The following is a 14,744-nucleotide window of genomic DNA, read 5'->3' on the forward strand; positions in this document are numbered from 1 at the left end:
TATCCCATTTTATTCTCATGTAGGGAAATGAGAATCTCCCTTGCAATGAAATACAATAGTATGAGATTTAAAAAACAGAAAATGCACTATGTGTTCACAGATCACAGGCTACAGACTGCCAACAGTTTCTACATTCAAGTGTTATCATCAGCCTCATTATTCTGCCAACCTGGTAGCAACAGGTACTGTCAAGGATCTTGCAAGCTATTTTGGCGAAAGGGGCCAACTATGGAAAACTGGAGATACAACGGGCCTTCCCAGCCCTGCTGACTAACCTCTAACCAGAGCTGTCGGCCATCCTGCTCAGTGGGGCTGCTTTCAGTGGTGGCAAAGTACTGCATGCCATCCAGTAGGCAAGTCCAGGATGTCTTTTGCTTCAATGTGTCACCATACCAGGCTGGATGGTGTTGGCACTGCAGCAGCTGGGCTTTGGCAGCTGACACAATGACACAGCCTTTGGTCTCTGCTCCACGAAGAACCATCTACGCCAGAGACAGAAGCAGAGTCACAGCACCAGGGCCACAAAGTAGATGGAAGGTTAGTGAAAGGGCCTGTACCAATGACTGCAGCTGGGTCTAATTCTGGCTTACTGAGTGCACGCTACTGGTTTTTAGCAATGGAAGTGATTATGTATGATACCTGTTAGAAAGAATAGTTTTTTGGAGCTCTACCCACCTATTCTTATTTAGAGGTGGAAGAAGGTAAACACATATGACTATGATCTAGCCCTATCTTTGGGTGCTCTAGTAAAGAGAAGGTACCTGGCAGTTGACCAGTTCAATAAGGCAGTTTCGGTTATATATGTCATCCGTCTGGCAGGCAGCAATGCCACACAACTGGTCACTCACACCTGACTCCTCTTCTGTGAACACTACAAACCTATCTGTCTCTTCAATCAGCTTCTGCAACATGTAGGCACCTGGCAGAGAAATATGAAGTGGGGGAAAAGCCACAGAGTCAAAGGGATAGAGAACACATCCAGGGCCAAACTGATCTTCCTTCAATTTCTCTAGAACATATTCTCCCCAACCTGCAACTCCAGCCCAGCCCACTCCACCCCTTGACCCCTGGGTAAGGGTTGTCATTTCACTTTCCTTCAATTTTAATAAAAGTAACAGATTCCCAAGAGAGACTTAGAAATGCTATCTAAGTGGTAGCAATCCTTTCTCTTAGGCATATCCACCTCTGAATTACTCTAGGATCTTTTTTCTTCCATTTTGTTCCTTCTCCTTTTCATTTCATATTGTTTTAAATGCTATTTGTTTGTTGACCACTCCTTTCCACATAAACCACTCCCTTGCCATCAGTGTCACTGTTCTCCTAGCTCTACTGCTTATTTCTCTGATTATGACTTTAGATCCTCTACCTTCTCCCAGGTTTTAGAGATAAGTATATCCCCTAAGGTCTGTCCTTGGCCTGTTCCCTTTTCTTTTTTCTAAAGAGTTTGTCCAACAGTGTTGTGGTTAAGAGCACAGTCTCCAGAATTAGACTAGTCTGCCTATGTTCAAGATCCTATCTCTGCCAGTTACTTGATTGTAACCTTGCTTGCTTTAACCTCTGTCTCAGTTTCCTTGTGTGTAAAATAATGCTAACTATCTAGTATGGTTGTTGAGAGAATTAAATGGAATAATAATACATAAAGTATTTCGCAGGGTACCTGCCACACAGTAAGCAACTGTTATTTCCTTGGCATTAACTCTTAGTTCTATGTTGAAACTCCTAAGTCTCTACCTCTAGCCCTAAGCTTTTAGATCCTCATTTCCACCTGTTTTTTAGACATTACCTAGAGGTACTACTTACACCACAAACATAGCATGTCCAAATATGAACTTAACAACCCTATACCTCCCCAAACCTGTTTATTAGCCTCTGGCTCTCATAGTTGCCATCAGGCCAGTCACCAGGCTCAAAGCCTCAATCATTATCACTTTATCCCTATTTTAACTCCCTCTTCCAACCAGCTGCCAAATCTCTTACACACATAACATTTCTGTTCATCCCCTCATCTCTATTCCCACTGCCTCTACCTAATTCAGGCTCTCCTTTCCTCTTGCTGAGACACCATAATAGTTTCCTAATTTGTCTCCCCCACCTCCAGTTTCTTTCCAGTCGTCTTTCCACTGCCAGATTTATCTTCTTAAAAGTAAGATTCTAATGACACACCCCTATTCAAAAACCTTCAGTAGTTCACCACTGTTTACTGAATAAAAAACAAAAACTCCTTAGCCTTGTATTTTTGATGGTCTACCTGCAGTTTTCCCTTCCAGCATCTTCACCTGTAGCTATACTCTAGGCCAACCCAAACAGACTGTTCACTCTGCTCTGAACATATTGAGCTTGACCAACTCCACTCCTTTTCAGGATGTTCCCTTTGCTTTTAATGCCCTTGCTCCTCATTTCCACATGTTCAAACCATACTAAGCCTTCAAAGTCCAGCTTAAATGCTACTTCCTCAATAAACCCTTCTCTGATTATAGTCCCTCCTTCACTACAGTCAAGAACAGCTCACATATTCTTTAATTTCTCTCTAGCAGCATTTATCATTTTTCACCTTGTTCTTAAATTCACCGTGAACTTGCATTCCTCTGTACTTGTTATTCCCTCTCCCTAAAATGCCCTCTTTTCTTTCTTTGCCTATCAAACTCTTACTCATCTTTTAAGACCCATCTCAATTATATTATCTTCTCTGTGAAGCCTTTCTAGACTTCCCTATGCTGATTTAAATACTTTCTTCTTGAACATTCTTACAAAGCGTCTTCTTGACTCTCCCCGCACACACCCCCAACTGTGCTGCACAGCATGCAGGATCGTAGTTCCCTGACCAGGGATCGAACCCGTGCCTCCTGCAGTGGAAACACAGAGTCTTAACCACTGGACCACCAGGGAAGTCCCTCATGACTCTTAGTTTCAGAGCTTCCCCCTCATCTTTACATCCCTAATGTCTACAGTCATGTCTGGTACATTATAAACCCTCAGTAAAGCTAAAAAGTGAATCTATGAATGAATGAGTGATTGATTCAGTGAATGAATGAACTAATCTTAGCTCATCCAGAGATGATAAACTTGTTCAGTCAAGTAAAATATCATATATTCTGTATCTCTCACTAAACCCAGCACAGTGCTCTGTGCCTATTAAGTACTCCATAAACATTTATTGACTGAACAAATTAATTCATCAAAACACAAAACAATTCTCTAATCCTTTGTTTCTTTTCCCTAGCCATTCTAAGTCATCACTCCTCCTGATCCTCTTCTCCTGGCCAAAGGACCAGACAATTTTTTTTTTTTTTGGCCACACAGCGCAGCATGTGGGATCTTAGTTCCCCGACCAGGGACTGAACCCGTGTCCCCTGCAGTGTAAGCGTGGAGTCTTAACCACTGGAGCGCCAGGGAAGTCCCATGGACCAGACCCTTTAATGCCCCCCATCACTGCTATGTAAGGCTTAGGTGGCCTAATATGGAAAAACAAGTTTCATCTTTACACACAGATCGAACCAGTCATAATTTAGTCCTTCTCAAACTCTTGTCCAAGCCCACATACATATTCTAAACCTAACCCTATGGAGTCTTGTCTCCCCCAGCTTACCTCCTGAAGACGCCTTATCAGGCTGTCCACTAAAGCTGGGAGTGTTGACAGGAGGTGGGGCTGGGGCACTGGTTGGGACACTCTGCTTTGGCTTTTTGGCTGGCATCTGGGGATCAATCTTTAACCCCTTCAGAGCCTCAGTAGAGAGATTACGTTTGAGTACAGCTGCCTTTTTGTAGCCATCATATAAACCAAAGGCAATGTCCCGATTGGTGGTTGTCCAAGAAGCCCGTAAATCTACCAAGTGCAGCTGATGTGTGTGAAAAGCAGGATCCCCAACTCGAGTAGAGAGCTCCTAAGAAACAGGAAAAGAACCTCAGAGTAGCATGGAAATTCCCAACATTCCTCCTAGACCACAAATGCAGAGATAAAAAACATGCTTGTTGAGTAACATACCTGTTCTGAGGGATACAAGACAACCCTAGAGAAAGAAAACCTAAGTGGTCTTAGTGTGTGCACTAGATTACACTCCGACTATATCCACTGTATTTTAAATGACTCAGAGAATTTCAACTAAAATCCTTCCTTAATTGTGTGTGTGGGGGTGGGGGGACCACCAAATAAGGCACTAGAAACAAAAAGTTTCACTCTATTTCCTGAAGAGCAAGAGACTATCTTTACAAGGAGAGGAGAAAAAAAGGAATTTTCAAAAAGAGGGATGCTGATACTAGTGAGTGCATCATAAAGTAACAACATATATGATTAGAGTGTAGTTAGGAACATCACCAGGGACTTAGCCTGAAACCTACTGCTATGGACTGAATTGTGTACCCACACCAAATTTGTATGTTGAGACAATAATCCCCAATGTGACGGTATTTGGAGATGGGGCCTTTAGGAGTAATTAGGTTTAGATGAGGTCATGAGGGTGGGGCCCTCATGACAGGATTAGTGTCATCATAAGAAGAGACATCAGAAAGCTTCCTGCTTTTCCTGCCAGGTGAGGTCACAGTGAGAAGGCAGCCATCTGCAAGCCAGAAAGAGAGCCCTCACCGGAGGAACCTGGTCCTCACCAGGACCATGCTGGCACCTGATTTTGGACTGCCCAGCCTCCAGAAGTGTGAGAAATTTCTGTTGTTTAAGCCACTCAGTTTATGTTATTTTGTTATGGAAGCGTGAGCCGATTAAGACACCTACTGATACAGATAAGGCAGTAAAGAGAATGTGTCAGGCGGTACCTCCTCAGCTGTGCGATTGCTGTGCCGTTGGTAGGTAAGGGAGGACAGGCTCAGTAGGTGGGTCTTTGTTACCAAGGGATCAAGGCAGTGGTCAGCATTCTCTTCAGTGGGCGAGGCCATCAGGTAAACAGTCACCTGACTTAAGTCACTAACCATCTGGGTCACACTCCATTCAGAGATGAGGCGCCGCATCACTGTGCCCGCTGAGAAAAAGAGGTATACAGAGCCCATGCAAACCAGTACAGAACAGTGTGGGGCAGAAGGAGAAGGGAAGGGAACTGAGAAAGAGGACAAGGAATAGGCAAGGACAAGTGGTGGGAGCCTTTGATCTTACCTTGAGGTATAAGCCGCTGAGTTCCCCGAGTGAAGACGTGGCCCTGACTGCACTCAATTTGGATGCCACGTTGCTGGGCGAATGAGGCCCAATAATGCACCTGGCAACAAGAGAGCATAACAATGAATGAAGGATGGCATCAGAGAGACGATTCAGAGACCCAGTAAGAGAAAACAAGAAAACTAGAGAAGGGGAACAGAACTGCAGATGTCAGCAGCACCGTCAAAGCTGACCTGCAGCTGGGGAAAGAGGGCAGTATAGGAAAGCTGCTTGTAGTGCTGGCCGAGTTTCTTCTTGCTGGGTTTCAGGTTATTGAAGAGCTTTCCCCTACAAATAGGCCTTGTGACACTAGTCCAAGTTGCCCAGAAGTTCTGCATCCAGCGCAGGGTGCTGCTATACAGCAGAATTCGGGGCTGGGATATTGCTGCAAAGGAAACGACAGACATTTCCTAGCTGTGGTTAAAACACAGAGACGAAGCTAAATCCTTCCCTAGCTTCAGGTTTTAGAGACTTAAAAACCCAAACAGCACTCAAGCCTCACACTCAATATCCCCAACACCCTCTCCTTTCAAAGACCCAAGCTCTCTACTTTCACCAATCCTCTTCCAAAAAAACATCTTGACCCAAACCCTCCTTTGCTCTTTTCTTATCCCCTCTCCAGAGGGTCAAGCTGAAGTCCTTGGTGTCTTAAGTTCATCCTCCCAAGCCCTTCCTCCCCGCTGCCCCAGATCCAAGCCTCACTTCCACTGTGCCGAGTCAGATCCATCTTGATGGAGAGATTGAGGTTCTCAGAGCGAAAGGCCCGGTAGGAGTCATGAAGCTGGCCCAAGGGCACCTCAGGCAGGAACTCTGGGGCCCGTAGAGTGACACCATGGTGATCATGGGGGTTCCCATGACATAGCCACTGCAGGTCCAGTGTCATGCAGAGGTCAGGCAGGTGAAGGAAGCAGCAGTCATCATACCTGGCTCACAACAGAACCCTGGCCCTTAGTGCCCTGGTCACTTGCAGCCCCTCGGCTCTTCCCCTCTCCCCCCACCCTGAGTCCCACACCCTGTTGAGGCCCCATGTATCACTCCACTCACTTGGAGGCTGTTCTCACGTTGACATCCAAGTCACCCTTGAACACAAACTGACCAGGTTTCCAATGAAAAGACAGGTGGTTCCACTCCCAATGCATATTTTCAGTTGTGTTGTATGGATCCTATAACCACCCCAAAAACTTGGTCAGATATGAATAAACGTATCACCTTCGCCTCCCAAATCAGTACCTTTCTCTCTTCCCCCATGTGCTGTATAAGCCCCAACCATACCATCCTAATAATAAAACAGTTCCTCTGGACCCCTCACCTCAGTAGCCAGCTGGTGCAGGTTTGCCTGTTCAATGTCCATGTGCCAGTCCCCATGGAACAGAAGACGGCTCTTGTCCCACCAGGGCAAGGGTGGGCTGGGGTCAGCTGAGGGCTTGGTCAAGAGGTCCACAGACTGGCCAATCAGTGTCCAGGCTGGGTCCCAACACGGGCCCCATACCACTGTGTACTGGAAGATTTCCGCTGGGGTAGAGAAGCAAAGGGCACAGCCTGCTATACAACTTCATCCCTCTCTTCTGCCTTCACTCCAGAAAGGCCTCAGCTCATCTCCCACCCCAGCCATCACCAACATCTCAGTCAAATCATTTGCCCTCCTCTACTCACAGTGAAAGTCGTGATAGAACTTGAGTGGGGGCATGTTCCTCTCCACTGCCACGTTACCCCATGGAAGCCCCAAGTGCAGGATTTGACGCCGACGCGAGCAAGGCTGACCGCTCTGCTCGGTGCCCACAAGTCGACCCATCAGCCGCCAGTCACGGATCTCAAACAAGTACCGGGGATAGTCTCTTATCCGAACTGTTATTATAGGGAGGATACACACCAGCTACTCAGGAAACTGTCTTAGCACTCTCGGGCACTTTCCCCCCCCGCTACTATTTTTACCCATCTATTGATATTTTACAAGATCAACTGAGAGGATAAGAGTTGGCAGTCGGCAGCAAGACTGAAAAAGTGCACGGAGACCCTGAACAGACAGTGAGGGGAATAACACTGAGATCCAAGAGCTGCACTAACCCTGAAGATGACTGTGTTCGTTGTACCTTTGTGTTTAGCCAAGCGGTTTCAGGGTGAAATTCAGGAACAAAGAAAGGGAAGAGGAGTCCACCCATCCCACTCCACCCACCCAAAAACAGCCACGTTTCCCAATATAACTGAGCTCCTCTGTAATCACTCAAAGAGCTCCCTGGAGCTCCAAGGGCGAACACTAGGCCCTGCAAATGGGGAAGTACTACTAACCCAGAAACGTCTTGACACTGCACTTGAGCAGACGGCACCACTGAACGACAAGATCCACTCCCTCCGCAGGAAAAGGGCTGCCTGGATCAAGCTCTCGAACCTGCTCTACCACACGCTCAGGCCCATGGAAGGAGGCATCTGCCAGAGCCACCAGCTCTAGCCCTGCCAGGCTCCAAGTGAGCAGTGCCCGGCGCATGGGTGTGTTGCCATAGAGACGACGGGAGCGCTGGATGTAGATTTCGATGTTTTTATGTTCCAAAGAGGCATAGAGCTCCTCAATTTTGCGGGCAGGCAATAACTCCCCATGCTGCTTCCGAAGAGCAGCCACTTTGGCATCCAGCAACTGCAGCCTTTTGGCACTCTCCTTACTTTCATCCTTCATCAGTTCATAGTTATCACGAAGTTTCACCTCAAAAATGTCATCCAGGAAAACCCATGAGAAGTGCTGAACCTTCAAGAGTAGATCAGGTGGGAGGTGGGCAGAGCTTGGAGAAGCCTGAGAACGAGTTCCTCCATGCAGTCCCTTCAGCCATTTCTGAACTCCCACAGCCTCATCCAGAGTTCGAGAAAAATCATACTGATAAGGAAACTCCACTGAGACTGAACCCAGGGAGAGGAGCCAAACACGGTTCCGGAGGGTCTGCAGCACAGGGAAGGGGTTCCGGTGGAGGATCATCTCCTCCAGCTCAGGCAGCAGCTGCACCTCCACCTCCTTGAAGTTGAAGATGCTATTGCCATCGAACCCAGCAGCCAGCTCTGGGCAGTAAGCCTGCAGTGAACCCCCGTGCCGGCTCAGAGACACACTCTCTGCAGCCAGGGTAATGAACCTGTCCTCAGCTACAAAAGCTGTCAGCTTAGCTGTGCTCACCTCTAGAGTCAGGTTTAGCAGACGCTTTGGGGGAGAGGGCTCAGGGGGACAGCCTTCTGGCTCACAGGCAGTCTCTGGAGTCTCTAGTGCGACAAGTGGGACAGTCACAGGAAACAGAGTGGCTCTTAGTAGGTCTCGGCACTGCAGGGTGGCCAGGATATGCTGGTACAGGTACATGTGATCTGGAGGGCTCCAGAGTAAGGTCAGCCCTGCACCACACTGAACCTTTTAGAGAGCAAAAGAAAAGGATCTATCAATTACAATGTCCCAGAACACAAGAGACACAGGAACTATTATACATGCACACCTGGCTCAAGAACCATCTCCACTCAGAAGTCTCTCCTGAGTAATCACATTAATTACCCCCTTGTTTTGCTCCTCTTTGCACTAATAAACTGAGCTAACAGTTCTTAACTTATACTTACAAGCACTTACACTTTTTTGTTTTTGCGGTACATGGGCTTCTCACTGTTGTGGCCTCTCCCATTGCGGAACACAGGCTCCAGATGCGCAGGCTCAGTGGCCATGGCTCACGGGCCTAGCCGCTCCGCAGCATGTGGGATCTTCCTGGACCGAGGCACGAACCCATGTCCCCTGCATCGGCAGGCAGACTCTCAACCACTGCACCACCAGGGAAGCCCCACTTATACTTTTTAAGTCCTCCTTAACTGGATTCTAAATTGTCTGAGAGTAGAGGCCGTGTATTTTTTTTTTTTAAGATTTTTTTTTTGATGTGGACCATTTTTAAAGTCTTTATTGAATTTATTACAATACTGCTTCTGTTGTATGTTTTGGTTTTTTGGCTTGCTGCAAGGCATGTGGGATCTTAGCTCCCCGACCAGGGATCAAACCCACACCCCCTGCATTGGAAGGTGAAGTCTTAACCACTGGACCGCCAGAGAAGTCCCGAGGCCACATATTTTAATTCTGGTATCTACCACAGTACATCCAGTTTATACACATGTACTCAGTAACAACCACACTCTGTAAAATAACCATTGCAACAATCAACTGGAAAATGTTTCATGCATTGATTGCACCTTGACTTAATTCTTAAAATGTATAAAGAGTACTGGTCACACAAGTTAATACAGCAACTGACCTATGGGAAAGTATGCCTCAAAGAAGGGAGTAAAGACCTTGTCAGCTTGAAAAACAAAAGTCAATTCTCAATAGTTAAGCAGAGAAAATTTAAATCCCAAGACAAAAAAATTCCTTTGAGTTCCAATCTCTGAAAAGAAAACTCTTCAGTTTCCAAAGGAAGCTGAAGTCTGATGAACAGGAACATATCCCACTCTCCCCTCAAGAGGGCCTTACATCTGTCTGATACTCTGAGGAGAAAGATATTGGGAAGCCTCTCAAAACTTTCCAGTGCCTCCATCTTCAGATCTCTTCCAGTCTTTTGATGAGCTGAGTGCTTCAGTAAAATGATACCAGATCGTGACCTTTAAAAGCCCTATATTTTTCAGATATATGCACTGAAATCTTTACAGTTGAAATTATATGTCTGGTTTCTGCTTCAAAATAATCCCAGAGAAGAAGGCAGGGATGACTGCTCAGAGTTTAGCTAAATGAAGTTGGTCGTAAGTTGGTAATTATTGAGGCTGGATATGGATGCATGAAAGTTCGTATATTCTCTCTAGTTTTATATATATTTTAAATTCCACATTAAGAGTTAAAAATGTACAGAACAAGGGCTTCCCTGGTGGCGCAGTCGTTGAGAATCCGCCTGCCAATGCAGGGGGCATGAGTTCAATCCCTGGTCTGGGAAGATCCCACATGCCGCAGAGCAACTAACTAAGCCCGTGTGCTACAACTACTGAGCCTGTGCTCTAGAGCCTGTGAGCCACAACTACTGAGGCCGCATGCCACAACTACTGAAGCCCACGCACCTAGAGCCCGTGCTCCACAACGAGAGAAGCCACTGCAATAAGAAGCCCACACACTGAAACGATGAGTAGCCTCCACTCACCACAACTAGAGAAAGGCTGCGCGCAGCTACAAACACCCAACACAGCTTAAAACAACAACAACAACAACAACAACAACAAGCCAGGAAGAAAAGAACCACCACGAGGTGTTATATTTCTCATAGGTGAGTTTCACAACATGACTCAAGACTGGAAAATGCTCTAAGCCTAGGAAAATACCAACCTGACTCCACCTCCCCACAGAAGCATTACCTCTAGAGAGCGGATGCTGCTGTGATAGGTGATGGAGAGCATGGAGAGGCTGTGCACTGGAGTGGGGATGTCAGGAGCCTTACAACAGGGTTGCATCTTCTCTGTGACCGACTTCACCAGCGCAAGCACAAGTCCTTGAACACCCACGGTGGAGGTTTCAGCACTTCCCAGGATGGTCAGTGTGTCCAGTCGGATCTCTGAAGCACCTAACATCCAGAAACCATGTCAGGCTTGGTTCTCAGCTCTCAAATGGCAACTTTAGTCCTCGCTCTCCCTCCTTCCTTATTCCCTTCACTCTAGCTATCTTTACTCCCCACACCTTCCTAACCTCATTTCTCATGTCTTAGGGAAGTTTTTCCTTTCCCAGCTCAACCTAACTAGATCTGGCAGGGCCAAAGAAGTTCCCAAACTCCTACCAATTCCCCAGAGGTATATCAGTTACTCTCTAGAACTAGATACACAAAGAAATAAAAAACTAACTGCATCTCATTCTCTTGATCAGATATCAAAGCTGTCTTTTTCTTATGCATCTTGCTATTTGTAAACCCTTAAGAAACATCAAGAAGCCCAATAGTTATGCAAGACCTTCCAACATTTCATGCCTCTAATTTAGAAAATTTTCAAATAATTGGTTTTATTAAGTGAGAAGCAGCAGCATAACCTGCTTAGGTTACAAGCCACCTACTTCAGTACAGATTTCCTGTCCCACTTACCGACCAGGGCAGAAAGGGTGAACAAGTTCACGTCCTCCACCTTCAAGTCCACCTTCCACAGTAACGACACAGATTCCCCACAGGAAGATTCCCTAGAGACAGCTGACCTCCCAGATTGTGGGCCCATCAAGGACAATATCCGAGAAAGACACTGAGCACAGGTATCTGACACTTCTACCTGCAGTCCTCGGATGGTACAGTCAAGAAACAGGGTATCTGACTGAGTGCTGGACAGGCCCAGAGGCTGGTTATAGCTACCCTAGAAAAGAAGCAGAAGGACTCCATGAGAAGCATGCCAAACACAGTTCCGTAACGCACTGATGCATCGTCTGCTGCCAAAAAAAGATGCTCAGTGCTCTAAAGCATGGTAGGATGAGGAAACTTCACAGGCTACTATTCACCAAAGTCCCCACCTACCTGTAGTGTGAAGGAGTCCAGGACAAGCGCCTCACCCCAAACATGCATATTGGGTGGGTGGGGTGCCCGCTGAATGTGGGAGTCACTGCCCACCCGCCAGCAGAGGTGGTCCACAGTCAGGACACCCCGCTGATGGATACTCTGTGGTCTCAGGTGTTGGTAATCTGAAAAAAGAAGGTGGGAGAGAGGAGTTCTTTGGAGCCACAGTGGCCATCAATTGGGCCCAGCTCCACTAATGAACAGATTCTTGTTCCTCTTCCATTGCACAGCCTTACCCAGAGAGATGGAATTGAATCCCAAGGCAAAGGGTGGTGTATCTCCAAGCTGAATGGAAACGTTGACATTGGAGATGGAGGTGCTAAAGATGATAGGAGCCAGGATTTGAGGGAAGGTTCTGCATAGGGATAAGACATCACTGTTTGATAAGGAAAGAATTGCAACTTCCTACTATATAACAGATTCCTGAATCTCTCAAAAGACAGGGTGAGTTTTGTTGTGATTCTCCGGATGGGAGGCAACTAGAAAAAAACAGACTGAATTCATCAGTTTGCTCCCACTCCCAGTGATAATCCACAGAGACTTATTAGCCTGAACCAGATGAGACTGCCATTTTCGTAGATCGAATGTGATGAAATCAGTATATCTTATGATTTAACTTACTACAATCAAAAGCATCGCTTCCGAACTGACCTTAAGTTCTCTATGCAACACAATGCAAGTACTACACAGGGTCATGGCACTGCTGACATGATCTGTCACCTTATAATCTAAGGCAGACGAGATACTGTTTATCATTTAAGTTCAGTTCAACAAATGTTCATTTTGTATAACAAGGAACTGTGCTGGGCATTGAGAACATAAAAACAAAGAGGACGTCGTTCTACCACCAGAGTCTACTCTAACAGGGAAGATATATAAAATAGGTTTGCTACTGAGTCTGGGTTACTGAAACTGAGATTTAAAAAGCTCAAACAATCAGGGACTTCCCTGGTGGTGCAGTGGTTAAGAATCCGCCTGCCAATGCAGGGGACACGGGTTCGAGCCCTGGTCCACGAAGATCCTACATGCCACAGAGCAAATAAGCCCACGCACCACAACTACTGAAGCCCGTGCGCCTAGAGCCCGTGCTCCGCAACAACAGAAGCCACTGCAATGAGAAGCCCACACACCACAACAAAGAGTAGCCGCCGCTCGCCGCAACTAGAGAAAGCCCAAGCGCAGCAAAGACCCAACGCAGCTAAAAATAAAAAGATCAAACAATCAAATAGATATTTAACACAAAATGCCACTTTAGACCAAAAAATCCAAGAATCCACCTGATAACATGGTGGCTGAAAAAGATTACACTGACCTTTTTTTTGGTTGCTTAAGAACAGATGAACTAGACTCTTGGGTCTCCAGAGCTAGCATGTGCAGCCAGTGAGAGAATTCCAGATGCCGGTAATGAATAATACAAGTGTTCAGAACCAGGGAGGCTGCGAGGTCAATGGTGGTCACCTGGCAATAAGAAAACCAGAACTGTGGGCTTAGGTTTAATTTCATTAGCTCATGATGCGACGATGCACAGAGAAAGAAGAAAAGGAATGATTCTTGTTCAACACACCTGCACACTAGCCTTGAGGGAGTTGAGGCAGACAATGCGCTGGCGGCTCTGGGACAGCAACAACCCATCTGTAAGGGCAAAGGGCAGATCAGAAGGAAACACTGGGAGGGCAAGAGGTAAGACTAGGAGAGAGTAAGAGGCAGGCAAGGAGATGAACAGGTCACCAACACTATTTTCTTTCAGTATGTTCCCACCTCCCCTTCCTCGGTTACAGTGATTAAATTAAGAAGACCAAGTGGGGCATTGGGGAAGAGTGTGTCTGGTCCTCCCATTCCCTCTCAGTACCAGTATCCCCACCCAAGGACCTTTCAGAAGGAGTTCAGTGCTCATCTGTGCCATATCAGAGTTTGCTGTGAAGCTTCGAAGGGGCAGCTGATCCTCATCACGGTGGTACAGGAAATGCAGCAGCTTCAGTGTCCAATTGAGGTGCCTGGACCAGAGACAGACTCTGGCTTAGAAATATGTGGGATGCTATTCCTACTCCCTTTATCCCCTCAGACAAGCTCAGTGCAGCTACTAGGCTGGTTATGGAGACCCCAGCACATAGCTCCAACTATCACTCTCCACACTTCTGTCAGGAGAGATCTCACCTCTTTTGACTATTCATGGACAGCACCACACTTGTGATCTCCATCTTCACCTTGATTTGGTCTGGCAGCTGCTGAAGGAGGTATAGGCCAGGCAGAGTTGGCTCAGCCAAGTTCTCTATCACCTCTGAAAACATGAATGAATAAGACAAGAGCCATCAATCCTTAACACTCTTAAGTCTCCCAACATGCTGTGCCCTCTTTGGCCAAATCCTCCCATACAAAGTAGGCTAAGCAAACACCCAATCTTAGGTCATAATGCAAAGATCCCAGAGATCCAGGCACTTCCTGTACTTCCTTCCCCAGAGTCTAAAAAACAGTATGGAAAGCAGGTTGTTACAATGAAAAGAATATGGACTTTCGGGCCAAATAATTTAAACCCCATTTTCACTACTGACTAGCTAGGTGATCTCAGTCAAGTAAGCTATCTAATCTTCCTAGGCTTCAGTTTCCTCATTTATGAAATGCTAAGGAGTTAGTACGGGAACATACACAAAACACAAAGTACAGGTCTAATTCATGATAATTACCCACTAAATGTTAGTTCTTTCACGCACCACAAACAAATGCCCTATTTCCTCTAGCTATCCTCAAAGGCCAGGGTCAAAGGCCATGGCAACTAACAAATCACACCTGAACAAGTGGTGAGACCACTATTTCCTTTCTACTTCCAAAATAACCCGAGAACAGGGAAGCTAAGAAGCTCACTGACTGGGGCTTTACCTGAACAGGGAACAGGCTTGGATGCCAGGCCTGGGCCCTGGCGCAGCAGCTGACTATGGAAGAGGCCCTCATGCAGTTCAGCATGGAGTGTCCACACATCCACAGTGATCGCCTTCAGCTTCCGGCTTCTGATGCCCACCTCTAGACACAGCTTTAGGGTAAGTGAGAGCTCCGCTAGACAGGTGTCCTCCTATAGGGAAGATACTCCTCTAAGGTGTGAACGTGTA

The 14,744-nt window shown here is 46.6% G+C and overlaps 1 protein-coding gene across 1 annotated transcript in view; it reads right to left on the bottom strand.

The window, feature by feature from the left end:
* Positions 1–14,744, bottom strand: part of BLTP2 (bridge-like lipid transfer protein family member 2) — a 27,340-nt gene that overhangs the window by 9,624 nt on the left and 2,972 nt on the right. Inside the window, exons 7-26 of the mRNA XM_007452420.1 lie at positions 14,518–14,707; positions 13,798–13,921; positions 13,513–13,637; positions 13,208–13,275; positions 12,956–13,101; positions 11,880–11,998; positions 11,605–11,768; positions 11,188–11,446; positions 10,475–10,680; positions 7,424–8,516; positions 6,791–6,982; positions 6,447–6,649; positions 6,182–6,300; positions 5,840–6,060; positions 5,332–5,522; positions 5,099–5,198; positions 4,765–4,967; positions 3,587–3,881; positions 762–919; positions 276–482 (exon numbers count right to left, since the gene is read on the bottom strand). Of these exons, the coding sequence (XP_007452482.1) occupies positions 276–482; positions 762–919; positions 3,587–3,881; positions 4,765–4,967; positions 5,099–5,198; positions 5,332–5,522; positions 5,840–6,060; positions 6,182–6,300; positions 6,447–6,649; positions 6,791–6,982; positions 7,424–8,516; positions 10,475–10,680; positions 11,188–11,446; positions 11,605–11,768; positions 11,880–11,998; positions 12,956–13,101; positions 13,208–13,275; positions 13,513–13,637; positions 13,798–13,921; positions 14,518–14,707 (4,383 nt within the window). The remainder of the gene's footprint in view (positions 1–275; positions 483–761; positions 920–3,586; positions 3,882–4,764; positions 4,968–5,098; positions 5,199–5,331; positions 5,523–5,839; positions 6,061–6,181; positions 6,301–6,446; positions 6,650–6,790; positions 6,983–7,423; positions 8,517–10,474; positions 10,681–11,187; positions 11,447–11,604; positions 11,769–11,879; positions 11,999–12,955; positions 13,102–13,207; positions 13,276–13,512; positions 13,638–13,797; positions 13,922–14,517; positions 14,708–14,744) is intronic.

This window comes from Lipotes vexillifer, unplaced genomic scaffold, assembly GCF_000442215.2.
Source record: "Lipotes vexillifer unplaced genomic scaffold, Lipotes_vexillifer_v1.1 scaffold216, whole genome shotgun sequence".
NCBI lineage: Eukaryota > Metazoa > Chordata > Mammalia > Artiodactyla > Lipotidae > Lipotes > Lipotes vexillifer.